Here is a 27876-nt window from a genome sequence, read left to right as displayed (position 1 = left end):
TGTAAACAGAATACTTTGGGTGATGTGTAAACAGAATCCCACGGGTGATGTGTAAACAGAATACTTTGGGTGATGTGTAAACAGAATCCCATGGGTGATGTGTAAACAGAATACTTTGGGCGATGTGTAAACAGAATCCCATGGGTGATGTGCAAACAGAATCCCACGGGTGATATGTAAACATAATCCCATGGGTGATGTGTAAACAGAATCCCATGGCTGATGTGTAAACAGAATCATTTGGGAGCAGCCAATAAATAAGTAAATAAGCGCATGGGACTCACTGATTTCCATGATTATAAACACGTATTGTGTGAATCTTACACAGTTTAATATATTAAGATATATGATAAAAATACATTATCCCGTATTTATGAGCGTAGTATTGATCTAATTGTAAGTCTGTCAGATTGATAAGTTGTTCAGCCAATAATTTGACCGCATGTTCACCAAGTGTTGAAAGATGTAGTTAATTAAACTATTAAAATTAATTTCCACTTAATGACGAGATCGATTTTGTTTATACGTAAATGTGTTTAAACATAAAAAGAGAGGTTTGATAATCGACAGCTGCTTAATTGTCATTTTGTAAAAGTTAATTGAAAATAAAAAAACTTACAGCATTAAAGTAATATCTAAGATTGATATGAAATTTAAGGAATGCATAAATAAATAGGTGAATACACAAGGCGAAAGGGAAAGTATCTACAACGGGAAACCCGTCATAACAACGCCCCCAACAACCCTCTGGTATACAAAGTATAGCCATGCGTAGACATCGAACAGAGGAGGTCCCGTGATACCTATATATAGAACCAGATAATACTCAAGGCCAGCATACGTTTCTCGGAACTCAAAACGAAACTAGGGTTTTCCGTAAGTGTTATCCACGTTTCATAATTCTGACAGGACGTGGTTTCAACAAGAAAGGTTTGTTTTAATAATATCTGGCCGTACTTTTATGAACTATTTAAAGTTAATGAAAATCTAAATAAGAGGAAATTCTATGAATTGAGGAAAATCCGAAGTTTACAAAGATTTTGATTCAGGTCTGAAAGATGTAAATATGTGATGCTTTCAAGAGCCGGCTATAAGCCTAGCTGAACTGTGATCGATAGAAATGTATCAATACGTTGCATGTTTCTTTACATCCAGAACTTCCTCTCTTATTCCCTTTTATTTAAATCAAATGATTTACGTTCCAGTCATTTACACAGTCATATCGTGCATACCTTGTAGCAATATCTACTTTCTGCATTATAGTAGATCCGCTTCTAAGACATATCTGTGACCTTTGTCTAGCTAATAAGAATTAAACTTCAAACAGCAACAAATCGGAAAAAAATCAACGACGAATACCCGGCTTTCTACGCGTCTTTGCAGAAACGAAAGTAGCATTCTACGATAGTGGAAACGAAAGAAGACTTGCCCTCCCATTCATACAGGTAAAATTGATCTATCTTTACTTGCTTTTATTTGGCTAATCTTTAATTGCAAAAAGAACTGAAAAAGTACTATATGAATGTTTGGGCAGGTCTGAAGTAAATTTAGAAAAAAGCATGTTTTGAAAGCCTAAACAGGAAGACGACGTAGCATACATCTTATACAAACAAAAATGTATAACAGTTTCTACACATCTACAAATGTGGTATATACTATTGTGTGCGACGCAAACACTGAAGGCATCTAAACATGATTTTGATAATCGACTGTACTTCTCATGTACACAATTTTGTTCCATATTTCAAAATGAATAATGTCACTAATGTTTAAATACAGACTTGAGTTGAATGGGCATTTCTTAAGTTTTACCTTTTTTGTTGGTGCTCGATGTCAGCTTAGGCTAACTATCATTTACTGGTCGGTTTCGGACGTTAGTGGTCAACAACCTTCTGCAAATCACAACATTACAATAATTCTACTTTAATTAATAATAGTAACTTTTATCTGACTAAATCGACAATGATCAAATGAGTAAAAACTCAATCTCTAATCTGAGATAGATGAAGACAATCGCATAAAGAAGTCAGATTAATGCATTAATATATTCTATATTATAATACATACTTTCAACATATGTGTATGTGCATATAAATGTACCATGTACAAGGTGTGCACTAGACTTCTTTATAGCTTAGTATTTATAATTTTTGTTTTGGCTCTACACATGGGCATACGTTCAATCTGCTACAAAACGAAGGGTGTATAGTCAACCTTACACTACTTATACAATATTTTATTTCTTCAATAATGGACACAGAGATTAAAAGTACACAAAACATAAAGGTATAAAAAGAAAACATTTACATTATCAAGACATGTTGATATTACCGCGAATCGCTCCGTCGTTGCTAATGGCAACAAAGTCAACGGATGAAGGGAGATAACCCTTACATTTAAAGAACTAATCACGCCATTAACGACCGGATCATGACAGTTAAATCTTCGCGATACTGTAAATATAGAATAGCTCAACAAGTATGAGTGACAATAACACATACGAGATTGCATACATGTAGGGGAATGTAATTTTACTGAGTCTAAACCTGAGATATCATGCGTGTAGGGGTATGTAATTTTACTGAGCCTAAGACTGAGATATCATGCGTGTAGGGGTATGTAATTTTACTGAGCCTAAGCCTGATATATCATGCGTGTAGGGGTATGTAATTTTACTGAGCCTAAGCCTGAGATATAATACGTGTAGGGGTATGTAATTTTACTGAGGCTAAAACCTGAGATATCATTCGTGTACTGAGAAGTATGTCATTTTACTGAAGCTAAAGCCTGAGATTGCATACATCTAGGGGTATGTAATTTGTCTGAGGCTTAAACCTAAGATATCATTATTGTAACGGTATGTAATTTTACTGAGGTTAAAGTCTGAGATTACATACGTGTAGGGTATCCCGTATTTTATCAGCACAGTATTGATAATACAGTGATGGGTATGTACTTTTTCTGAGGCTTAAACCTAAGGTATCATTCTTGTAGCGGTATGTACATTTACTGAGGTTAAACCTGAGATTGCATACAAGTAGGGGTATGCAATTTTACTGAGACTAAAGCCTGAAACATGATACGTGTAGGGGTATGTAATTTTACTGAGGCTTAAGCCTGATATGTTATACTTGTAGGGGTATGTACTTTCACTGAGGTTAAAGCCTGTGATATCATACGTGTACGGGTATGTAATTTTACTCAGGCTAAAGCCTGAGCTTGCATCCGTGTAGGGATATGTAATTTTGCTGATGTGTCATACGTGTAGGGATATGTAATTTTGCTGATGTGTCATACGTGTAGGGGTTTGTAGTTTTGGTGATGTGGCATACGTGTAGGGGTATCCCTTTTTCTTGAGGCCAAGAGTTGAGATATCATACTTGTAGAGGTATGCAAATTAGCCGAGGCTTACCTATGAGGTAACCTATGCTAAGTTGTATGTAACAGTCTAATTGATTTAACAATATCGCTAAAATAATGAATACTAGGAAGTTAAAAGAAATTATGAGTGAAGGAGGTTATGGTTTATCTGAACGAAATGGTTAATCTGAACTGGCCTCATTTCGTCACCGACCGCACTTTTACTATGAAGTTACTGTTGATGATCTTGTTATATAGATGTACATGTATCATTAAACCATAAACAAACTAAAAAAAAAATCAAAAAAAATCTAGGAGCAAAGTAATTTAAGTTCAGTTATCAAACACTATGCTAATTGACTATGTCATTTCTCTAGTTTGTTGTGATATACAATGCATGTCTACTTGTGTAGTTTCTGGTGAGATAGTTTCAGGAGTTTTGCAAATAACAGTTTTTGCAAGAGATGGCTTCCTGTCAATTTTCCAATCGTTTTAATATACATGTAAGGAAAACAAATCTAAACTGTCTTTATACCGCAAGTGACATCATATCAAACCGCAATATAATTACGACATGTATTATGCTTTTATGTTTTGATTTAATTAACATCTACATCTTTGTAAAAAGAAAACAATGAGCATAGTACATAGAAAAAACCAGATATAAACTGGAACCATCTTTAAGTATATCATGATTGTTTATTAATCTAGGATCATGCTAATGCATGCTCATACGTTAGCTAATTCTACAATGAGTTTGTAGTAACTACATAGTTTTGTCTCTGTCTGTCTGTCTGTCTGTCTGTCTGTCTCTGTCCGTCTGTCTGTCTGTCTGTACTGAGTGACGTTTCTGGGTGACGTAGACGGTGAACACAACCGCATCATAGTTCTGTTATTTTGTTTACGTTTGAATGGTCTTTTCATATCGACTGTGAATTCTACAATATGATAAAACATGATATTGTTAATTTCAAATTTGATTATGGCGTCGTTATAACATTTCACGACAACGGATTGTGACATTAAGTTGATTATTAATTGAGCTGTTTAACAATCGTTAATCAGGATTAAAATTAGTCAGAACTGTGATTATCAAAAATGTTCTTATTAGTGTTTTCATGTAACAGAAAATGAATATTAAAAAACCCACCTGTTTTAGGTTTGAACAAACCCACAAATATTAAGAGATACAAGAACCCACAGTGTACACAAATAGATCAAGTTTGATGAAAGTGGGAGTCAATGTTTGAAAACTGGTACTAGTTTGCTTCTTTGAATCGACATGTTAAGAAGACTTAATTTTATAAAAAAAACTTGACCATATTTCATAGACGTCTGTCTGTCTGTCTGTCTGTCTGTCTGTCTGTCTTATGCACTGAACGGTGTTTCTGAGTGACGTAGACACTGATCACAAACGCATCATAATATATAATTGCAATTCTAAAATTTTATTTTAATGTTTACCTATATAAATTTATGTTTGCCCTTTAGTATCCTCATACTGTTTATACCCCCATATAGAAATATTTACCTATCAACGAAAGACGCAGTTTGGAAAAATGGTTTAATGGTTAACTTTGATATGAAAGCAAAATCGTCGAAGCTGGAATGAGTACAAAACTGTTTACTGGTATACCTTATTTTTCTTCTTAAAATGTGTACATGGGACTGAACGATGTTTAAATCATTTTTACATTATTTGAACATTATCCTCCAAAACGTCAAGTATGATACTGTTCATGTCACTCAAAGATAACCTTAATCGATGTTTTACTTTTATAGGTAACTAGAATTGCTGTAAAAGTGAAACTAAAATATGAATATGGATTTGTCTTGGTCGCCACACTTAAAAGTTGATGCACCCACTATAGTAAAGGTAAGATAAAACGGCTGAAAATTATCAGTTATATAAAATAACCTTATTATACTACCACCTTATCTTATAAAAGCCTATATACCAATTACGAGAAAAATGTGCGTGTATGTGATATTTTATCTGATTTTGTCATTATGATGATTAAAAAACTGATAGATTATTTTCAAAAACGGTTGTTCTTCATTTAAATTATTGTAACCAGATGGTGAAACCTTTATATACATGAATGGTCAATGGAAGCAGGTTGTTGTGTCTTACAAATTGAAGACAAAGACAAATATCATACAATATATTTAAGTTTCATTTATTTATTACATATCTTTCCACGCAAACAAGATTTTTATATTTTTAATTCGGTATACCACTTACTTTTTCAGAATTTAAGAAATGAGGTGAAAAAACACATGGAGTTTATTTCATCAAATATGAGCAAATTTGACAATGTGAATTTTGCATTAAATGAAGGCCAGACAATGCTCAGAGGGATTTTATGCAGAAATTGCAGAGATGCTGTGAAATCGAAAAGACTAGAACTGCATTCTAAAAACGAGAAAACACACAAGAAGAAGAATCTGAAGAAATTGTCACAGGAACGTCAGCAGATTGTGAACGAGATAACCAACAATTTCATACAGTTGGAACGTTCCCAAAACGAGGACGAAGGCGACGAGGAGTATTGCACCGAGGAAGAATACTACCGACAGGAATTGTTAGAAATGGAAAGCATGTATACAAATAAGCTATTTGATAAGCAAGACGAAATGAGAGAAATAGAAAAAAAATGCAAGAAGGAGGTCAAAGACAAAGAGGCTGAATTGCGAAAAGTGACGATTGAAAGAGATGACTATAAGAAGAGAAACGATTCGATGTCAATAAAACTCAAGTCATTTGACAAGACTGAAAGCGAGTTGCGTGAGCTTAAAAAAGAACACAAACAACTTAAAGAGAACCTCGATAGGATGGAGTACAATATAAGAAAACTAAAGAGAGAATTGGAGATAAAGGAAGAAGACAACGAGAGATATCGTTCGTCATTCCAAAGATACAGGAAAGGATCCTCTGCTGGTGCTGGTATGTGTCTCGGTCATTTCCGTAAACACAGTGTCAGGTTGTCTTTACAGAGCATTATCCTCTCAAACGAATTTTTCTATCCTATATAACGGAAAATATACGGTATTAACATAACGAAAATATTATCGTTTTAACTATAATTTGGTTTATAAGATTAAGGTATGAGCAACCCTCTTTGGAGTACAGGTTAGGACGATTTAAATTTTTATATCTCTATTGTTTAATATTTTTAATGTTATTGTAATTTTTTTCCTGGTTTCTTGTAGATTCTAGTGATAGAGAAACACAAAAATCAAGAAGGGACAATGAAAACCTGAAATTGGAACACACTAAATTGTTAAAACAGGTTGGAGAGCTTCAAGATAAGAATAGCTCCTTGCAGGAGAAGTTAGGTGATTTTTAAACTCTTTTAAACTTTTTTTTTACTGAAGAGTAATGTACAAATAAGGCACTCTATTTACTAGCTTTCGAGTAATTTCCGTAGAATAACTCTTTCTTCGTTTTCAATGGGTCTTATAATAACACAAGTAAATCTCGACATGCCTACCAGCAGCTGTATAATCCTTCTTTTGATCACTTTTAAACAATCACTTGGCAATCATATCAAAGTATTGTACTTTCAGACGTAGTAATAATAATAATTATTTTTATTTTACCATGGTTACATATTTAGACAATGTCCAGTTTACAATATGGCCCTACATCAAAATATATATACAAGCATGATAACAATTTAATATAACAGTATAACAATGCAGTTTATTATACCCTAGCGAAACTCCTGTAATCTGATTGGTCGAGACAAAATGTTCATTTCACACTGTCATATTCGGTTTAACATTGCGTCATCGGAAGAGTGCTTCCCAACGCGCTAGCAACGGGTGACAATGTGGTGTGACAGTGCAAAATAGTGACCGCACAAAGTAGATGCACTCACCGCGCCTGTAGGCCAACGGGCATTCCATGTCGCTACTGTGTATAACTCGGTGATTTATACGACATGTTAACGCTAAAATGTTTTTGAAAACTTGTTACAGGCCGCCTGCTAGATAATCACAGGCATAGTCGATAATGTCTAACGTATCTTTATTTCTAATGCAGAGAGCCATTGGGTTTTTCGTGGTGATTTGATGTGAAACCTCCCAACAGATTATTGTCTTTCTGACTCGGACTTATTGACTAGTATATCTCTCACGAATGCAGTCATGATATTAGAATTGATCTTAAGGTCTGGCAACAACCCTAGGGATCTAGTTTCTGAGTCACAGCTTGGAAACAGTTGAGATCCCCACCCCATAACCATACATTAAATTACATTGCATGAAACATCTAATACAGACATACTACAGGAATTGGCATTGGGGTCTGGCATAGTCCCTTGGATCTCATTTGGAGAATATTTTGCCATGATTGCATAGATATCCAGGTGAGCGAAACAGAACCTCTGTGCCTCTTGTTATTCAATTTGATGTACAAATTGTTCACTGTACTTAAATTGGCCCTTTGGGATACACATTCGGCTATTTCAGATTCCAGAGATGAGGAACTACAAAGATCAAGGAGAGACAATGAAAACCTGAAATTGGAGCAAATTGAATTGATTGGAAGCGTACAAGACGAAAACCGTTCTTTGAAGGAAAAGTTAGGTAATTATTAAAGCTTGCCCATGCTTTGAAAATATGGCACCCTGTTTCTCAATTTGTTTACCTTTGATTTATTTTCTATAAAATATCATTTTCCTCGTTTTCATTTGGTCTAATAACATAAACGCTTTAAGTAAATCTTAACGTCAGAAGCTTCATTCATATTATCCTTCTTTTCATCATTTTTAGATAATCATCCGGCAAATACATCAATGCATTGTAATATATTCCTATAGATATTCTTATTTGATAAACATGTTGTACTGTTTTATACACTAATGATTGTATTTTAAAGAGAGGAAAGTTGATGAACTACACTCCATGAAATCACAACTTGAAGTTCTGCAGAAAGCAAAGAGGAAACAAATAGGTATGTTTCATTTAATTCCAAAACATTTACAAATAATGGCATTTCCGAGACTAACATCACGAACTATAATAAATACATATGATTACATCTACATAGATAATAAATTTTGTATGATAAATACATGTACTAAAATAATAGATATCTACACATATTTCCTTGATTCATCTTTTATTCTCATAAGACTAACGGAGATGAACTTAATCAATTTGATATCATTAATTATTTCCCGGATACAGCTATGGGACTATGGAAAGAGCGCAGTGGAATGGGTAAAACTATGGTGGACATGATCACCAAGGAGTTGATGAGAAGCGTGGGAGGACAACTCGGCAGAGACAACATCGATCTGACCATACGACCCTGTAAGACAACGTCAGATATCTCTGGCTCACCACTGCTGGTGTTATGTCTTAACATGTCAAGGATTGGTACCAACATACAGGACGCTATCGAGGGAATCCAGGGTACGTAAAAATACATTTACAATAAGAGTAGTAAAATAAGTAGCATACGTCATAAAGAGAGCACGACACTTCCGATCAATCCAATATTTAAAACGTACGGTTCAGGGGTTAAAAAATGTTTTGTATTACTAATTAAAACTTAAATATTAAGTGCATTTTTCTTTTTCTTTCTATATTTATTCACTTTTTAAAGCATACCTACCTGAAATAACTTTGGTTAGTGAAAAGTTATAGAATACCTGTCTGAAAACGTTGGGCTTCATCTTGTACTCTAGCCATCCTACAACAGATCCCCTCTATTTTACCATCCGGGTCCAATACGAGTGTTGATAGAACCTGTTTATATTTGTTATAAAATAAAGTATAATTTAATAAAATGTCTTATATTTTCCAGCTGACAAAACAAATGTGTTTGTTTTGGTACTTCACCATACCAGCATGGATAATCTATCGTCTCTAACTCCCACAAGTCTCCGCGTTACCGGAAGTGAGTTACGGAAGCTGGGCGGGATCATTGATATGGCGTTCAGCAGTGACAGTGGGCTGTACGAATGTGACCTTAACAATAATGCTGCCGAAAAGATAACTTCGATTATGAGGAAGTATATGACGGCATAATGTATTAACTATGTGTTTCAGTAATGTATATCAACTCGTTTTTAATATCTATTGATGTTAAAATGACATAGCAAAGATAAGTTGGACAAGGACTTACGACAGTATGACCGTCAGTAAGATAATGTAGCAGGTCAGTGAAATAAGGTGTATGTACTGAATCAAACATTAGTGAGCAAGTATTATTTTTGAATGATTACGTATTGTATTATACAAACATCATTCTAACCTTCGGACGAAAGAGTCGCGATATTTCTAAAGGGTAGACTGATATTGGGTACCTGGTGATCTCCGGATTTTTCCCGGTTTCACAGGATGTGGTAATATCTCCACTTACAGTGTACGGACAGTATAGTATTAGTTTAATATAGGCACAAATTAGTTTTGTCATTTAAGCATTTTGTTTTCTTTTAATTATACATATGAAAAGAAAAAAAAAATTGTTACTTTTTAATATTTAATGTAAGGAGAAATAAGATTTTACTCGTTACACAGACCCATTGACAGTACCCATTCAGTAGTAATAGTGTTTGCTATTTAAAGGGAAAGCATCGAATACAGACTGAAAACAGCCTTATTGGCACCGATCATTTATAATAATGAATGATGTGCAACTTACCAAACCCATGCGATGTCCCGTGGTGTGTATCGCTAGCAGTATTCACCATAATATTTATTGTTATTATGATTTAAAGTATTAAACAATATTTATTGCTTGCAGTACCTTGCTAATGTTTGTTGCACTGTTATTTGTAACTCCGTTTTCTTGCCATTTCTAGTCGCTTCTAGGAAAAGTTTTTGTCTGCCCCTCCTGTTGTCCCTACATTGTTATACATGTTTAACCCAAGTTTGAACTGAAGTGTATATTGATAAGACTACCAATTTAAATTGCCTGATGTGTTTTATAAATTTATGAATTATACATCTTAGGCGGACGTTATTCATTTAATGTGTTAAATCAAGCTGTTTTTTGCTTAGGTTCATTATACAATTATACGTGGGCTCTTGTGATTTATATTTGACTGTTTGTTAATAGTGATACATATTGTTAACTCTTTGTGATAAATATAAAATTCGTGCTTTGACTTGGGGCAAACACAAGGATTTGTGCTTACAAAATAGTCATTTACACATTTTCGTACCTTCAACCAAATACAGAACTTAATAAAACAATAGCCAGTTAATGTATATATGTTGATGATTCTAAGAGCTTTCAAATGTTTAGCGTTAAAGGTTGAACAAATGTCATTTTTTTCGTCAAGTTAAAAGTATCCACAGCTCCTGCCACAACACGTCTATTGATATGAAATCTGGATCGCATACAGGATACGAATCATACAAATATCATAACATATAAGACACAGTACAAATTCGACAGATAGTTTTAAGTTTTAAGATGACCAACCTGTCGAATTTGTTCTATATAATATGTAACGATATTTATATGATTCATATCCATGTATATCAACATATTGATATATCTGAATTTTGGTGTCGTGGGTCGTGAGTTCGAGGCCCAGACAGGTCATTGATTTACTTTCCTTCGTCATTTAATATTTTTTGTTATTTCTCGTACTAAGAAAGACAATGTATCACTCGTGTATGTTGATCTAAAGTTTAAGCTATGAACTGCTTGTCGAAATTGTCATGTGTCAATATACAATTGTGTGATCGCACAACTCACCCAAAACACCGTCGTGTGCATATCGTTCATACATCGTGCACACGCCGTTCACACATCTTTCGCACGAAAGTGCGATTTAACAATTTATCACCCCGCTGTGCGATAAAACGCGCACATATGTGCAATATGGTGAGATCGAATGATAGATGTTACGGAATGAAAACAATTCGGAGGGCGTGAAGAAATAAGGTACATAGTATACGTATTTTATATCCGATTGGCATATTTTGCACTTTTACTAATTCTTCAATGGATGTTACTTAAGCATTGAACTGTTTTTGTGTGGTATTTATGATCTATTTGAATGACACAGCTTTGCAAGCAAACTACATAATGCGCGCTAGCGCATTATGACTTGTTTGCTTGCAAATGAAAATGTTAATATAATTTGCATTTTCGGAAATGCAAATGTAAATATAAATTATTACAATAACTGCAAATCTGTCAATAATAGGGTTGTACTGTGAAATACAACGCTAATACATGAACATATACGTAGTTTATTGTATGGAGTTGATCGCTGAATAAAGTTCATTCATTATTTGACATTTATTAATATACAAGTGGACCTCACCTGTGTTAATTGTGTATGATACGCTTTGTGTTGAGATTATTAAACTCCTCCTTTACGGTTGACTAATGATACAAAAAGCACCTTTACCTGGTAATTACATATAGTTGTAACAGATAACTTTGCTTTGTACACACTTTATCTGCGTGTACAGTACGGACGTGTTGATGACGTGGTATATAAATTACTGTTAGATAAATAAAAAGCCATGTAAATCTGTCTGAAAAAAGGTAACATACTTAAATCCGGAAAGGTTTTAGTTTAAATACGAAATCGTATTTATTTAACACGCAATTCCTCAATAGATATAAACCACGATACCTTTCGAACAACTGTGCTATTACCGCACAGTTTTTCATCGTGTACACCCCGTACGCACTGCACACACCACACATCGTGTAACGTTGTGCGATTCCACAACTGTATATTATACACTGTATATATATTTCATATATAATGATGGAAAATTGTAAAAAAACATTTTAATCCATCCACTTCTTTATTAAGGCACAAATATGAACATATTTTCTTTATCTCACAATGTCAATACTAATTCTTTTATTTGCTTTTAGCAATTGCAGATTTTCAGGCTACAGTGTATCCAAACGGGACACATAATTTAGTTTTCTGTGTAAATTAATCTAAAAATGTTGAGTACAATTCATCAATTATATATATAAAAAATGTTCTTTCTGCTTTTTTAAGATATATATTCTATTTTATCACTAAAGATTTTTCAAAGAAAAGGTAAAAAAAAAAAAGGGTTGTGGCATACGACTATGCGGACAATCACATTGGTGTGATATCAATACTATTTTCCTGTGTTAAATATAGAACTGCAGTGATATTCCTGTTTTGTGTTTATTGCTTACGTTACAAAACAAAAGGTACAGTATTGCTGTGATATTATTTCACTTGGAATGTTAAATTATAACACACTGCAAAAGTATGTTGTGGATATGTTTCTTTTTACTGCATATAAAATTGTTATACTTTCCTAAATTGATCAGTTTCCATCTTTATTTTCATGGCTCGTCAATCCCTGTAAATGTCTTTTTGTATGATCACGGGTTGCTCAGTTAAGTATTCATGAAACAAAAGCATGGAAACCCAGAAAAAGGAAAATACTGTACCATGCTTATAATTAATCTCTCTCTCTCTCTCTCTCACACACACACACACACACACACACACACACACACACACAGCACACACACATATATATATGTATATGCATGTAAGTATTCAAAATCCCTTCACAATAAGGTGTGGAGCACAAGCTCACAAGTGACGATGTCACGTGTATATAGCTATAACAAACACAACATAGAGTTCCACGAACACGAGAAGTCGCCAAACGCAATAATGACTTTGCTTCTGAGCAAAGTAAATACTTTCGAAGCTCAAATATCTTGTACGAAAGTACAAATATTTTCCAATGACGAGATGACCTATACAACCGACTGACCCTTCATACCTGCCTGTAAAATAGCAAATCCTTCCTACAGTTGACCTTGACCCTGGTGACTCTATATAAGACTTGGTCAACCCTGATGCTGCCTTGCCGAAGACCTTGAGGATGTAATATTTAACTGGCAGTGAGAAGAAGTCTTTATTGTCTGCCCGTCAAGTTAAGCTATATAAATATACACATAAAACACTAAATACACAATCATTCTTCCATACGCTCGCTGCTTTGAAATACAGGATTTCATCAATAACATATTTTTCAATCTAATCATAATTAGTTATTAATTATTCCACTAAAATACATTTGTTATTGCAAAATATTTTATTCTAAGTTGCGTTGTCGATTTCTACATAAATATAAAACTGAGTTGATATATACTACTGGCACGCGCCATGAGCTGTCTACGGGCTTCCTTACATTTTCTATCTGCGCGCACTCACATAAGCACATGCCAATACAGTTTTACAGCAATTTTTTTCTTTCTGATAATGAATATTCCTTATTAGTAACTATAACTGATAACGTTATGTGTTAGCACTTGTGTTAAGACATATGCACAACGTGGTGGTATGTATGTCAAAAATTTAAATGTTCGAATGACACTTGCTTTGCATCGTTTGCAAGATTAAGTGAAAGAAAAATTGTCCATCTTTCTAACGTTACCAAGCAATTTTAAGTAGCGCGAAGGTTAGATGGGGGCAATTTGTTTTTAAATCTGTGATCATGTTTCATTTTCTACATACTTGGTGAACCATCATTGGGGAATCGCATTATACCGGATGTCCTGTGACAACGGGAGACTTCGAACAGAGGCATGTATCGCAAAGCGATACAGTGTTTTGTCAGCATTGTGCGCGTGCTACAGACACATATTCCATGGTTTCTCATTTCGTATTTAATTTACTTGCCCCAGCGGAATCTCTATTTCATTTTCCAGAACTTGTTTTAGAAAACAGAAACTACTTGATAAATACGTTATGTGATCAATTCCCTACTTGGTCATGGATTAATCGTATCCAAGAGTAGTATCTACTTGACCTTTTCGATGATTGATGTCGCTTATTTTGATGTTGTGTATTCAATTGTACAATGTTTTGATGTTGTGTATTCAATTGTACAATGTTTTGATGTTGTGTATTCAGTTGTGAATCGTTTTTGTTGTTGTTTATTCAGTGGTTGTTTTTTCGTTGTTGTATGTTCAAGTGTACACTATTTCGTTGTATTCAGGTGTACAATATTTTAGTGTTATGGTTTTCATTGGTACATTATTGCTGTGTATTAACAGTACATTGTTTCCTTGTTGTTTATTCAGTGATTCTTTGTTTTGTGATTGTTAATTCAGCTGCTGTGTGTTCATTGGTACAGTATTTAGTTGTTTATTCAGTAGTACAATGTTTTACTATTGTGTATTCAGTGTTGCTTTCTTTTGTTGTTGTGTATTCAGGTGTACGATATGTTGTTGTTGTGTATTCAGGTGTACGATATGTTGTTGTCTATTCAGATGCACGATATTTTGTTGTTGTGTATTCAGGTGTACGATTTGTTGTTGTTGTGTATTCAGGTGTACGATATGTTGTTGTTGTGTATTCAGATGTACGATATGTTGTTGTTGTGTATTCAGGTGTACGATATTTTGTTGTTGTGTATTCAGATGTACGATATTTTGTTGTTGTGTATTCAGGTGTACGATATGTTGTTTTTGTGTATTCAGGTGTAAGATATTTTGTTGTTGTGTATTCAGGTGTACGATATTTTGTTGTCGTGTGTTCAGATGTACGATATGTTGTTTTTGTGTATTCAGGTGTACGATATGTTGTTGTTGTGTATTCGTTGGTACATTATTTCTGTGTACTCAGTGGTACATTGTTTCGTATATGTATCTGATTGTGTATTAAGTGGTATATTGCTTTGTGAGTGTGCATTCAGTGTTACTACATGTTTGTTATTTGCTTTGTATTCATTGGGCAGTTCTTTGCTGTTGTGAATTAAGCAGTACAATGTTGTTTTGTTGTGTATCCAATAGTTCATTGTTTTGTGGTTTAACACATTTATATAATTGTATCAATCATGTGTCAGATTGAAACATTCCTAAGAATTTATTTAAGAACCTTGAATATTTGACTCTATCTAAAATAGTAGATTTGACCCCTTTCTCCAAGTTTTACTTGTATGCTAACCAAAATGTTACCTTAATGAGTTTTGGTATATCAGTTTTTGTTAGCTGGTATGTCCTCAATAGCCTACAGCGTTAATGGACATACAGGATATGTAATTCGTCCTTTTACAGTTCGCGTACTCTTTAACTTCAGTGCTAGAGCAAAGTTATTATTTTATTTGTTTGATAAAACAGCAGTCTTATCAACTACGGATAACATAAAATACGAAATTAAATACAATTGAATAGAAATCCGTGTAAATTTCAAAATACAAATGAAAAAGAAAACTAATACTTGTTGACTTAAGTAAAATATGAACGAAATTATGTACCACATGATAGCCTCAAGCATTGCATATAATTTGTTTCTTTCAACGTACTGTTGTCGTATATATTTAATTATCTATATGGAGAAAGATTTCCAATCTTCCCGAAATACACAATCTATAATATATTCCGTAAATAGCACCATCCATTTGAAATCCTGGTGCGTTTGTAAATATCTTTTGCACTTTAAGTTATTGGGCCTATAACAAACACAAATACGTTTACTTACTGAGATAATTGTACAGTGATAAATAGAAAATCTTACTCGGTTATCTTTTAGTCTCTCGGACGATTGACTACGTGACGAATCATAGCGATGGCTTCAACATTGCCGACGACAGACGAAGTTGCGGTGAGTTTTGTTTTTGTTAGGTACAATTTTTTATGAATCTTAGACCGATTAAGAGATGATTTATGAGAACATCGTTAATTGTATTCACAAACAAACATTAGCCATTGTGTTGCATAAGTGCCTCAGCTCAGAGGTTGCACCGTTTAAGGTATAAAAGTATATTTGTTATACGTGAAATTAAATCAATTATGTAGTTACACTGTAAGATAATTATTTTATGTTTTCAATATAAATGCATCGTTATGACTTGTTTAGTGTTTAAGAGGCAAAACTAATTTCTGGCAATTTATTATCATATATTGGACATATCATCAGCCAAAGGTTAAAAACGTTTTATCAATGATCTCATTTTCTTTTAGGTCATAGCAGAGACTATGAATAAACACATACAATATCTTCAGGCAAACGTCCAAAGCTTAAAGAAACTTCCTAAACCCAAGGACGTTTATAAGGACATGAAACAAGAACTCTGGCACATGTTGTGTTTACCATGCAGATCAACTCTGTATGGTTTATTTAGTAAGGACTTTTCGTTGCGTAGAAAAAAAGGAAGGGTGTCGCATCCACTAGAAGACCAGGAAACGATAAAAGACCTGGAAAGAGAAATTGATACTTTAAGACACATTTTAAAGGACAAAGACAAGAAACTAAATAAATGGGAAGAAGAGAAGAAGGCATATGTTAAAAGACCCAAAAAGATGTTTTCTGAAGGCAGAGAAAAATACAACAATGGTATGAAAAGAATCTTCATCGTAATCCTATAATTAAAAACAAAAATGTCCTTTTGTTTTTCCCATGTCACTATCGTACTTGTACTTCTTAACCAGCACTACTCATATCTTTTGAAATTCTTATCATTAAGGGATTTTATGCAACACCCCCTCTATCTCAAGGGTATTTTCGACCATTTTGGATTTCCCTTTTTTGTCCCCTAGCATTATCGATGAGTCCTAGAAGGACGAAACAGCTGTATGGTGCAGTGTAATAAATTTTCAATCTCTTGAGATTCTGCTGCTCCTGAGTCTTTTAAAGTCACACAAATATATAAATCATGTGTCTAAATTATCTTTCTAAATAATTGTTATTATTAAAGGGACATCACGTGAAGAGCCATATTTTGTTTAATGGATGTATGTGTTGTATGCCCTTCCACTTATGTTACCTCGCTATCCCCATATTCATAGTCCGTTCCAAACATTTGAATTGAATTGGGAAAGCCCTGTTAGAAATAGTGCCAATAACGTCACCTGACGAGGCAGTAAACACAGGTGGTCTGACCGAGATGAAACGTTTCCAAAGAGGCCCCCAGAGAGGGGCCGTTAGGCAAGTGCAACTTCTTACCTTCTCAATAAAATTGAACAAGGGTTGGGCACAATATTTTACAACTTATCACAGCCTTCTCCAATCATACATTTACAATTAAATATCAACAATGATAATAGGCATACACATGGAGTAGATATATATAATTATATGTTAAATTTATTACTGTGACCGATACAGATGGTACGGGGCTAAACACCTTCTCTCAGCTATGAGACAAACCTTTCTGTAAAAAGGAATATTCACGAGACGAATATCCCTTTTGAAATGTTTTCATAAAGCGTGTATATGCAATGACAAGTATAAGAAAGAGAAACGTTTGTGAATTTGTTTATTACATTGTACAACTCAATGTCTTTGGCCAATTTTTGTATAGACCATGCATATTATGTTTATGTATACTCTTTTTCCCACTTTCACTGTCTCCATACGCTAACACTTAGTAAGTCATATTAGTCATCACACACAATAAACTGTATGGCAAAACCACTACGTGTACATGTAGAATATAAGTCAGATATAGAATGTGTTGAGATACTTGATAATTATATGTTTTCAATACTTTGCATAGATTAAAGCATACTTGTAAATGGACCCTTTTAATGTTGAGACAACTTTTCTTTAATCAGATCATTTTTGTCCGAAACAGAAGCCGTAGTTATTGGCAGCACGCGTCATTTTTACAACGCAAACAAAAGTTTTTTTCCCTTTCCCGATCCTATCTGAAGTCGAAAATTAATTATTTATAGAGAAAAAGTTGTTGCATGATTCTAAGTAAACATCAGGTGAAAACATGAACTGTTGAAACATTACGATTTATAAAAAAGTATTTGTTATGCGATCCTATTTACTATAAGCAGGTTCTCCTTCCTCAGTCATTCATTCTGGCTCGTCATTTTGACATATCTAAATCTAGCTGCGATAACGAAGCTTTTTGACGACGAGAGTTTTTTTTATATATTGCGTCGTAACGGCAGAGGAGGCCGGGTATTAATATTAATACAAATTTAAATCTAGCATGTAAATACACAAAAAATCGTTTAATTCAGCAACATAATTAAATCATACCATTTTACTGAACCCGGGAATATTATAAATTATGTAAATCTTACAGCGCACATATCTCATTTGACCCCGAGTACCGACAGAGGAGAGAACAGAATACACCGTGGCCATCACAACAGTTATCCCTTGGAGGGCCTCATAGCAAAATCAAACTAACCACTCACTTATCCATTCCTTTCGCAAAAACTACTATATATAGAAACACAAAGTAAACTCTCTCCGATACATGCCCATTAACATAACAAAATAAGTTCATTTGTGTTCAAACTCAGACAGAGATACAAGCGAGGTAATAATGATTCCGTAACGTACTCCTTGCGCTATCTTTTGACCATTTGGCAACTTTTCGCTTCGTAGCTGATGCGGTACAACGAATTTTTTTCGCTTACTTCAAACGGCCAGTCAATTTGTTTAGAAAGAAATGGTGTGCTATGCGTATGCGCTAGTAGAGGGAAATCCCTGAACAAAACGTTGGTCAGACAGGTAGATGTGTACGTAGTATTTGAAAAAAAATATACACTTCACCGTGATGTCCCTTTAATGTAAATAAAAAATGAAAACATTGATTGATTATTATTATTATTATCATTCCACAGACAAACATTGACCCTCTCACCAAGGGCTGCAGCGAAAGACACAATATCTATATATATAATCATTTCAAAAGTTTGTTCAGAGGTGCGATACGAATTCCAACGACGCCGGAATGAAACAAAATGGGGGCTTTTATAAAAAAAACACTCGATTCCTCTAAAAGACCCATTAGTAAACAAATCAAATCGATCGTGCCCACAACGAGTCTGTACATCACTTATCAACCAGTTGCCAGTTGGTACAATTATAAATAAGGTGGCATAATCGCGTTTCATTGACTAAATCCGTACCCTCATTTTTTCTTTTGTATAAGTTAATATAAAGTGTTAAGTCTCTCTTTTCATCTTTAAAGCGTTAGACTGTGAATTCACGAAATAGGTAACCAAAACATATAACTTCCTAAACATGAGAAAAGAGGATTTATCATCTTCTCTTCTATCGACGGTCTACAGCAGGATATCGATCTATAGACAGAACTCGGAATGACTAAATTGATATTACTGGTACTAATTGATAAAGTATATTTGCCAATGCATACTTCTGCATCATAGATGCCATCTACAGGCCAAAATATTTCAAATCAGTTGACTTTAATGTATCTCATGTTTTCACTATTTCATCTGTCAAAAGAGGAAAAGCAGGATGAATTACACAAGGTTCAAAAGGAAAAAGAGGAGACTGTGCGAGAAATATCACAACAGCTACAGACGGAGAGACATACAGGTTCCCCGAACAGGACAAATGAGGAGTTATCACCCACCATGTAGAGTCTACAGCAAAAAATCGATATGTTGAAAGGAGAACTCGGTATGACAATGCTATCTAATAATTAGGCTAAGAATATATTGAGACCTGTAAATACTGTTTAGCCATGGACTTGGTTGTAGTTTATACTTTGATTTTTGTGTTTGAAAATCATCCACTCATCACTTAAAGCTGACAGTGCAAGTTAAAACGCTTCCAATTGAGATTTTTAAAAATATATATTTTTTCCGGTTTTGAGATCTTCCCCATCTATTCCGACTATCGTTTCCAAGGAAGTGCCGACATTTTAGTTTTCTTTGTTTGTTAACAAGAATGGGTCTCTTTGGGTATAAAAAGCGTATTACCTGTGGAACCGGTTATCATTCTACAACTGTCTGTGTTGCCATTCAATGTACCGCGCACCCTGATCGGCAACCGATATCAAAAATCAAACGCACTCAAATGAAGACTTTGAAACACTGCCAAGCTGGTTGTTACGTATAGCACATTCTCGAAAATCGTGTATCCAAAATAAAAGGTATATTACTGGAAATACTTCAATAAATCGTATATATATCATCAGTCTATCACGTGCATAGAATTGCACCAACACACGAAAACTTTATTATAAATTATTAGTCTTCGTCGTGTAGACGCTTTACTAGTAAAACACGTGGAAAATGCGACACTCCCAGATGTGTAGTCAACAATGGGAAGTTGGATAATTGAACCGTTCTAATGGAAATAATTGGAATTGGTATTGTTTTCATACAGGATGTTATTACTAGTTGGATATCTAAAAGGTAGGCATCAGCGTCAGTTGTTTGTTCGTTTCTCTTTCAGGTACGTTATTGTGGGGGTTTTAGGGGAGGGGGGAAGGGATTGTGCATCAGATCTTTTATTTGGTCGTATTTCAGTATTATTTCCACTTTTCTTAGATTAATGATCGGTTAAAACATGTTTGCCCCTCAAAATTGTGAAAGTGTTCTATTTCTATAGCATATAGTGTCACCTTATGCACACGTTGAACAAATGATAACCGGTTTGACGGGTAATGCGCTTTTTATTCCCAGCGAGACCCATACTCGTTATTAAGCAATGACAAACTAAGATGTCGGCACTTCCTTAGAAACAATATTCGGAAACAAGTTTTTTTTAAAAATCTCAATTGAAAGCTTTTTAACTTGCACTCTTAGCTTTAACGTTTGTTAATGATTTGTCTTTTAGATTCAGATGGGTGATTTAAAATCAAACAGACAGTTCTTTTTTTCTCGTCAACCTGCATTCTTGTCGGAAACTTATAAGCGTAATTCGAATAAGAAACTGTTATACTGTTAGGAGGACTAGGTATGATTAATTGTTAAGATTAACTGCTATTTGTATGACTGATAATTTCAAGTTATTTTAGTTTTGATGTGTGTAATTTATCTGCGTACCGACGTTTTACACTTCATTTTCCAACAGCTATCTAACTTATATTTATCTCTCATGTAAGCCAGGATGAAAGCACGCAGAGGTTGTTACCGGCATTGTTGATACTAATTTTAAAAGTATATCTGTTAATAAATCGTTCTTCAATGTATAACCAAAAGCATCAAAAACCATTTAAAGCGTGACAGAAATTTCATACATTTATTGATGATTCCATGTGTTAAAAGAGAGAAATCAGAGTGATTACGACACAGTTCAAAAGGAAAAAGAGGAGTATGTGAGACAAGTATCACAACTACAGACAGAGAGGCAAACACTAGAAGACCAGACAAGCTCCCTAACCAGGACTAGTGAAGAGTTATCATCCACAGTGGAGGGTCTACAGCGAGACATCGATAGGTTGACAGTGGAACTCGATATGAACAATCCAGTAGATTGATTTAATAACTTACATAACAACAAATTTTGTTTTTTTTCAGATTTGATTCGTTCGTTTTATCAGCGTAACGGTTTTGTTGCAAAAGTATATCTGTTTGTCAATGCATTATGCAGCAGGTGCTTCTAGTGTTGTTAAAAATAGAACGAATAAGCATGACATATGTAGCGATTAATATATTACCTACACTAAAATGTTCATCTGCTTACAGAAAAGAAGCAGGGTGATTTTGACAAAAGCCAACAGGAGAACGAAGAGTATATGAGAGAAGTAGCACAACTACAGACAGACAGACAGACACTACAGGATCAGACAAGCTCTATCAACAAGACCAATGAAGAATTATTATCTTCATTAAAGATTAAACAGCAGAACACTGAAAAGATGACTGGAGAACTAGGTAGGACTATATTATCCAATAAAGCTTAGAATACATATAGGCCATTTAATATTGTTTAGTCGTGGATTTGTAGTCAACATTTTAAATTTAAATGAATAGCATAGACTCATGACATAAAGTTTGTAATTATTTTTTTGGAAAATAAGATGGCTGTAATAAAATCGAACAGACCATGTTCTCTTCTCGTCAAATAACCTGCATTTGTGTCTGAACTTTCATTGTTTGATCTTCTTATAGTCATAAATATATATTGATATATTTTCTGTGTGTTACTTTTTGGTGTAATATCACAATATAAAATTAATCAGTAGACTTTAAAAGAGAAACTTTAAAAAGAGGGTATAAACATACTGTTACTGATACTTAAGATTACTGTTGATACACTTAAAACTGAAACGATATAATGTAATTAAAATTTGGCCTTTCAAAGAGGAAAAGCAAACTGAACTTGACAAAGTTCAAAGGGAAAACGAAATGTTTGTTATAAACATATCCCAGCTACAGACAGATATACAGAAATTTAAGGACCAGGCAAGTTTCCTCAGCAGAACGAATGAGGAGATGACTCCCGCCATGGAGGGTCTACAGCGGAACATCGACAGACTGGCAGGACAACTAGGTATGACTTATCTTGTATATTGACTTGTACCTACGTAACGATAATAAATGTTGTTTCAGTTTTGAAATTTTCATTATATTAGCTTACGGGCTTAATTTATACTAAGTTCAACATTATAAATGAAAGAAACCATTACAATTATGGGATTTTCTAATTTGCGTGATAATTATACAATTATTGTTTCACATCCATCGACTGTCGCATTTGTCTTTTCAAATTAGCGTGACAGTTGGTACAAATAACATACCATGTTCATTGACCATTTCATCTGTTCAAAGAGGAGAAACAGGGGGATTTTGACAAAGTTCAAAACGAAAAAGCGGAGTATTTGAAAGAACAATCACAACTACAGAGGGACATACAAACACTACAGGACGAGACAGGTTCTCTCAACAAGACTATTAAGGAACTATCATCTACTGTTGAGAGTCTTCAGCCGGATATTGATAGGATGACAGGAGAACTAGGTATGTCAAAGCTTAAAAAAATAGCATAGCGTTTATTTTAATACTGCTTAGTCCTGTGTTTTGTTGCAGCTTGCGGTTATAGCCTAACATCATCATATGGTGGACTATTCAAATCGCCCCTTGTAAAAAACGTTAGCGCTATTTGCATCAAGTACTGGATGTATCACTCGATGCTTATCTTAAAATACGGGACTAATCGGGGAACCTGGGAAGCCTTCTTTAATATTGAGAGTGAAAGTTTGTAAGCGCAATTTATCAGAGGGAATTGGAAGGGTTTTTATCAAATTTTACTTGAAGGTTTCCAGTGGTCCCTAGTTATGCATATTGAAATATAGGACTGATCGGGAGAGCAAAGCAGCCATTTAGAATTCGGAGAGTTTAAAATTGTTACCGCTGTTTCAAAGAGGGTACTGCAGGAATCTTTCTCAATTCCACATGTAAGTTCCCCATGGTATCAAGTAATGGATGTTAAATTTTGAGACTGATTTGAAAAATAAGATGGCAGTCTGCCGGCAATCTTGAATTTTGAGACTTTAAGTTTGTTACCGGTATATCCAGATAGAACTGGGGGGATTTTTCCTCGAATTTCACATGTTAGTTCCCTCTGTCTTTAGTTAAGGACGTTGGATTATGACACTTAACAAGTAATGCATATTTGCACACTTCAACATATTATACATATTTAAGAAGTGTGTCATTTTTACAAAGTATTTGATAAACCAGTAATGTCAGATTATGTTCTCACGGTTGATCCAAACTGACTTGATTGATGAGATGAAGCATGCAATATATGTATAGTGTGCTTTATTTTGAAAATGTGAATAAGTTGCAACTTGCATCGATTTAAAATACTATGTCTTGTCACATTGTTTATTTTTACATAGTAAAAAAGGATGAAGAAATAAACAATTTAAAAACAGTGTTGGAAGAAAGTCGACGCTTAAAAAAGAAAGTTGTGGGTATGTTTTAGCTCATATATTACATTCCTTTTACATCCATATATACTTATTGTAAAGTAAATATGAAGCCTGACCATTGTCAATCCCAGGTTGTGGACAACAATTTGTTTTGCCTTGTGTAAAGAACATGTAACAAAAGCACACGTGTAGTAATTTGCTCACTTACAATATGTAAATCTCCCTTAATAAGATGCTCTAGGGAAATCTGACAATTAATGTATCCGCATCGAAAACTATATTTGTAATATATCATATATTATTGTATTTATTTTGAAAGAAGTGTATGCATTGTACGCACGGTTTCCGCATTTAGTCATAATATTTTGACATATTGTGTCTGTAATCTAATCCCCGGCGATCACAGAAACTACCCAACCATTTGAATCTTTGTAAAACGATATTGTTAACATGGTCAAAACGTTTGTATTTAAAAATTCTTATATCATATATGAACGACTCGGCTAATGCATGTCAAAATTCCTGAATTACACTTTTATACGACCAACGTTATGAGGTTGGAACTGTATATTACTGTTTTCTGTATCCCTTTTATTTCGTCGCTTTAGTGATGAGGTTACTACGTACTAGCCGAAGTGGTTTGGGGAAAACAATGGTGGACATGGTTACCAAGGAGCTGACGAGACAGCTAGGAGAAAGACTCGATTCAAAGAGCTTTGATTTTTCAATTGTGCTCAGCGAGACACCAACAGATGTATCCAATGGGCCATTGTTTGTTTTATGTCTGAATATGTCGAGGGTCGGCACAAATATTCAGGACGCATTGGAAGGGACGGAAGGTTATCTATCAAAAGCAAATATTCTCAATTATAAAAGTGCTATCAACAAGACTACCTATTTAAAACTGGAATGAATCACAGAAAAGATGACATGTGGTTGATCACACAATAAAGTTATAAGAAGATATCATATTTGCATAAGTTGATCAATAAACAGCCGGACACCTCATATAAGTATTTCAAGAGAGACGCCTACTTCAGTAACGGTATTTCGTGGTATTTATATAGGGTACTTGTACGATCTTTGACATGTCAATACACATGAATGTGAAATATAAATAACAAACAATACAATAATATATCAATCTACTACACAGCAAACGGTTAGTCTACGTGTCCACATGATTGTTGTAAAGACAGCTATTTAGTGAAAATGTATTAACTAAAGTAATGAACTTTTTAGGTGGTAGAGACGTTTACGTGCTCGTGCTACATCATACCAACAAGGACAACCTATCAACACTGACACCTACCAGCCTTCGTGTGACCGGAAGTGAGATACGACAACTTGGTGGTATCATTGACCTGGCGTTCAGCAGCAATAGTGGACTGTACGAATGTGATCTCAACATCACTGCTATTGGTAAAATAGCAACTGTTTTAAAGAAATTTTGAAAAATTCATTGTAAAATAATAGTTAAGATTTGTAAAGGTACTATAATGATAAAATATTCACATTTATCATAAGTGCGCCATGTTTTAATGTACTTTTATCTAAGAATAAAATGAATGCAATGTAACATTACATGACGGTGAGATTATCAATGATACGTCCTACACACAAAAAACAAAAAGACATCGAGGAATTTATTTCATATGCAAAAATCATAAAATGAGTGAACGATTCTTCCTTATGTAGACCGACATCATCATTTGTTGTCCGTAAAATATTGTCTTTATCATGAATGGCAGAACTTGCTCAACCAATTAATTTACATATTTCGTGCAACCGAGATAACGTACAGTCTGATATATCAAAAGATGACAAGTACATCCAAGTTGAGAGAATAGTTATAATGATTTTCTGAATAAATGGGTTCTGTTTATTAGATAGCCAGGTCTTTTTACTTAGATTAGCTTCAATCTAGACTTTTTTTGGTTTATAATGTTGACGGTCGACGCCATTTGTTCTGTATTAACGTATATACTATTTCAGTGTTTATTATACCTTTTGTATTTATGTTGATGGCTGATATCCTTATTGACGTACATTAATTACTTCATTAGGTGTAAGGTATCGTGACAAAAATAAAATGGTGTATCCCGTTACTATCGGACGATAATGTTTTTATGTAGAAAAGCACGTATCTTTAGATACAATATTCCCTATTTAACCAGCCTTTTTCATGATTTACTAAAATTCTCAAGAATGAAAGTATAAGCAATTAAGTAGAAAATTCTTCAGATTTGAAATTTAGATATGTTGTCGGGAGCCATATACATGTTGTAGCATACAGCATAAGGGTCATTTTATTGACATTTTATCAAAACTTGTTTTTAAGAATATCATAAGATAGATTTTGATCTTTTTCAAAAAAATGCACAAATTGGGCTAAACATGTATCCTGTGACGTTGTTGTTTTATATACGAATATACCTCATGCACTTGGATCAAAAGCCGTTGTTCTTAAAAATGACTTTATTCTTAAAACTATGGACTTATTCTTGGCAGGTTATATCTTTTTGCCATCAACAATGTCATTAACCATAAGAAGAGGTACAGAGATAGGTACCGTAGTGCTCCCTGTGTTTGCCTCCCTTGTACTAAAGTATCTAGAAGAACCATTTTACGATGTTATTTGATGAAATATGGTAACGACTACCCTGATTTGATTTTAAATCAATATATGAATAAATATATAAAACAACATTGTTTACTCTTTTCAACAATTCTTTCATCATCTATCTAGCTGACTTGTGTGTAGATGATTTTCAGAATTAATTCTTTACATCTTTCTATTAGTCTTACAATGTTAGCAAAATAATATTCGTTTCCTCGTTTAGATATGATTTACATATTTAATAAAAAAAAAATCCTCCTGGTTAAATTACACAATTTAAAGAGTACCATACGTATCTATTTTTATTCTATCCATTGTAAATCTGTGAAGGGTGTTTCTTCCAATTAACCATCACAATTCGTTATCTAAGTGAGTCATAAGGTTACCAATGAAATAGGTTCAGTATTTAACTGGCCTTTTTTTTACTTATCCTTTTAAATCTCAAAGATATTCTGATGGCGTACTGGAAAAGGGTACACACATTGTCATCAATAAGAGACTGTTTACATAACTCACTCGTATGGAGGGTACACACATTGTCATCAATAAGGGACTGTTTACATAACTCACTCGTATGGAGGGTACACACATTGTCATCAATAAGGGACTGTTTACATAACTCACTCGTATGGAAGGTACACACATTGTCATCAATAAGGGACTGTTTACATAACTCACTCGTATGGAGGAGAAGATGAGTATTACTCAGAATTACGGACTTTTATAATCTGATACGAAGAATGGAATTTTATTTAGATGTTCGATATCATGCTTATTCTATATGCGTGTTGTGAATGTCGTATTGTATTCTTAAAGTTGTTTTCATAAGTCAGCATTCCAATAAAACATATTCACTATGAATATGCAACTTTATACAAATATTTCACCGAAAGCTGTTTGGCCATGATCGGTCGTCCTTCTGTCAGCGTTACGGCGAACTAGATTAATTGTGACGATGACGTAGTGTAAACTTTCTGATGGTAAGGGGTTATCCAGCAGGTTCACTTCTGCCTCTGATAAGCCCGAGCCATATTAAGCTCATCTCGCACGAATTACTGATGAGTTCATGCCCCAGCGTCCGTCGTACATCATCCATCGTCCACTTTTCCATTCCAAAGATATCTTCTCAATAACCAAACACGCCTAAGTCGGGGATTAGCATGCCATGATGAAGGACTACCAGGTTTGTTAAAATGAATGACCTTGACACACTTTTATTGTCGCATGGGTCAAACTTAACGTAAACCTTTAAAACAACTTCTTATAAATAACCAAAAGGCCTATGGTGATGATGTTTGGAC

The 27876-nt window shown here is 34.2% G+C and overlaps 1 protein-coding gene across 5 annotated transcripts; it reads left to right on the top strand.

The window, feature by feature from the left end:
• The first annotated feature begins 852 nt into the window (after positions 1 to 852).
• Positions 853 to 27807, top strand: LOC110466519 (M protein, serotype 2.1-like). 5 transcript variants are annotated; one of them, XM_021523063.1, is made up of 10 exons: positions 855 to 930; positions 15888 to 15959; positions 16319 to 16691; positions 19572 to 19748; positions 21764 to 21952; positions 22383 to 22571; positions 22850 to 23038; positions 23923 to 23997; positions 24564 to 24794; positions 25198 to 27807. In XM_021523063.1, the coding sequence occupies exons 4-10, from the start codon at positions 19730 to 19732 to the stop codon at positions 25407 to 25409; spliced, it is 1104 nt and encodes a 367-aa protein (XP_021378738.1). In that variant the 5' UTR covers positions 855 to 930; positions 15888 to 15959; positions 16319 to 16691; positions 19572 to 19729; the 3' UTR covers positions 25410 to 27807. The 5 variants fall into 5 exon arrangements, with proteins under 5 accessions (XP_021378735.1, XP_021378737.1, XP_021378738.1 ...); XM_021523061.1 differs by lacking the exons at positions 15888 to 15959; positions 16319 to 16691; positions 19572 to 19748; ... (4 more) ...; positions 24564 to 24794; positions 25198 to 27807 and adding exons at positions 1384 to 1445; positions 5143 to 5236; positions 5614 to 6307; ... (3 more) ...; positions 8557 to 8784; positions 9179 to 11396 and having other exon boundaries at positions 904 to 930; XM_021523060.1 differs by lacking the exons at positions 15888 to 15959; positions 16319 to 16691; positions 19572 to 19748; ... (4 more) ...; positions 24564 to 24794; positions 25198 to 27807 and adding exons at positions 5143 to 5236; positions 5614 to 6307; positions 6574 to 6699; ... (2 more) ...; positions 8557 to 8784; positions 9179 to 11396 and having other exon boundaries at positions 853 to 930.
• Positions 27808 to 27876: the final 69 nt, after the last annotated feature.

This window comes from Mizuhopecten yessoensis, unplaced genomic scaffold (genome assembly GCF_002113885.1).
Source record: "Mizuhopecten yessoensis strain PY_sf001 unplaced genomic scaffold, ASM211388v2 scaffold11135, whole genome shotgun sequence".
Taxonomy (NCBI): Eukaryota; Metazoa; Mollusca; class Bivalvia; order Pectinida; family Pectinidae; genus Mizuhopecten; species Mizuhopecten yessoensis.
This window is presented reverse-complemented; position numbering and strand designations above follow the sequence as displayed.

Bases quoted from the DNA above. Each gene is read 5' to 3' on its own strand.
- LOC110466519 (XM_021523060.1), top strand. From the start codon at position 5,177: ATGAATATGGATTTGTCTTGGTCGCCACACTTAAAAGTTGATGCACCC. The intron at 6,700-7,836 runs GTGATTTTTAAA...CGGCTATTTCAG, and splicing joins CTCCTTGCAGGAGAAGTTAG to ATTCCAGAGATGAGGAACTA. The intron at 8,321-8,556 runs GTATGTTTCATT...TCCCGGATACAG, and splicing joins AGCAAAGAGGAAACAAATAG to CTATGGGACTATGGAAAGAG.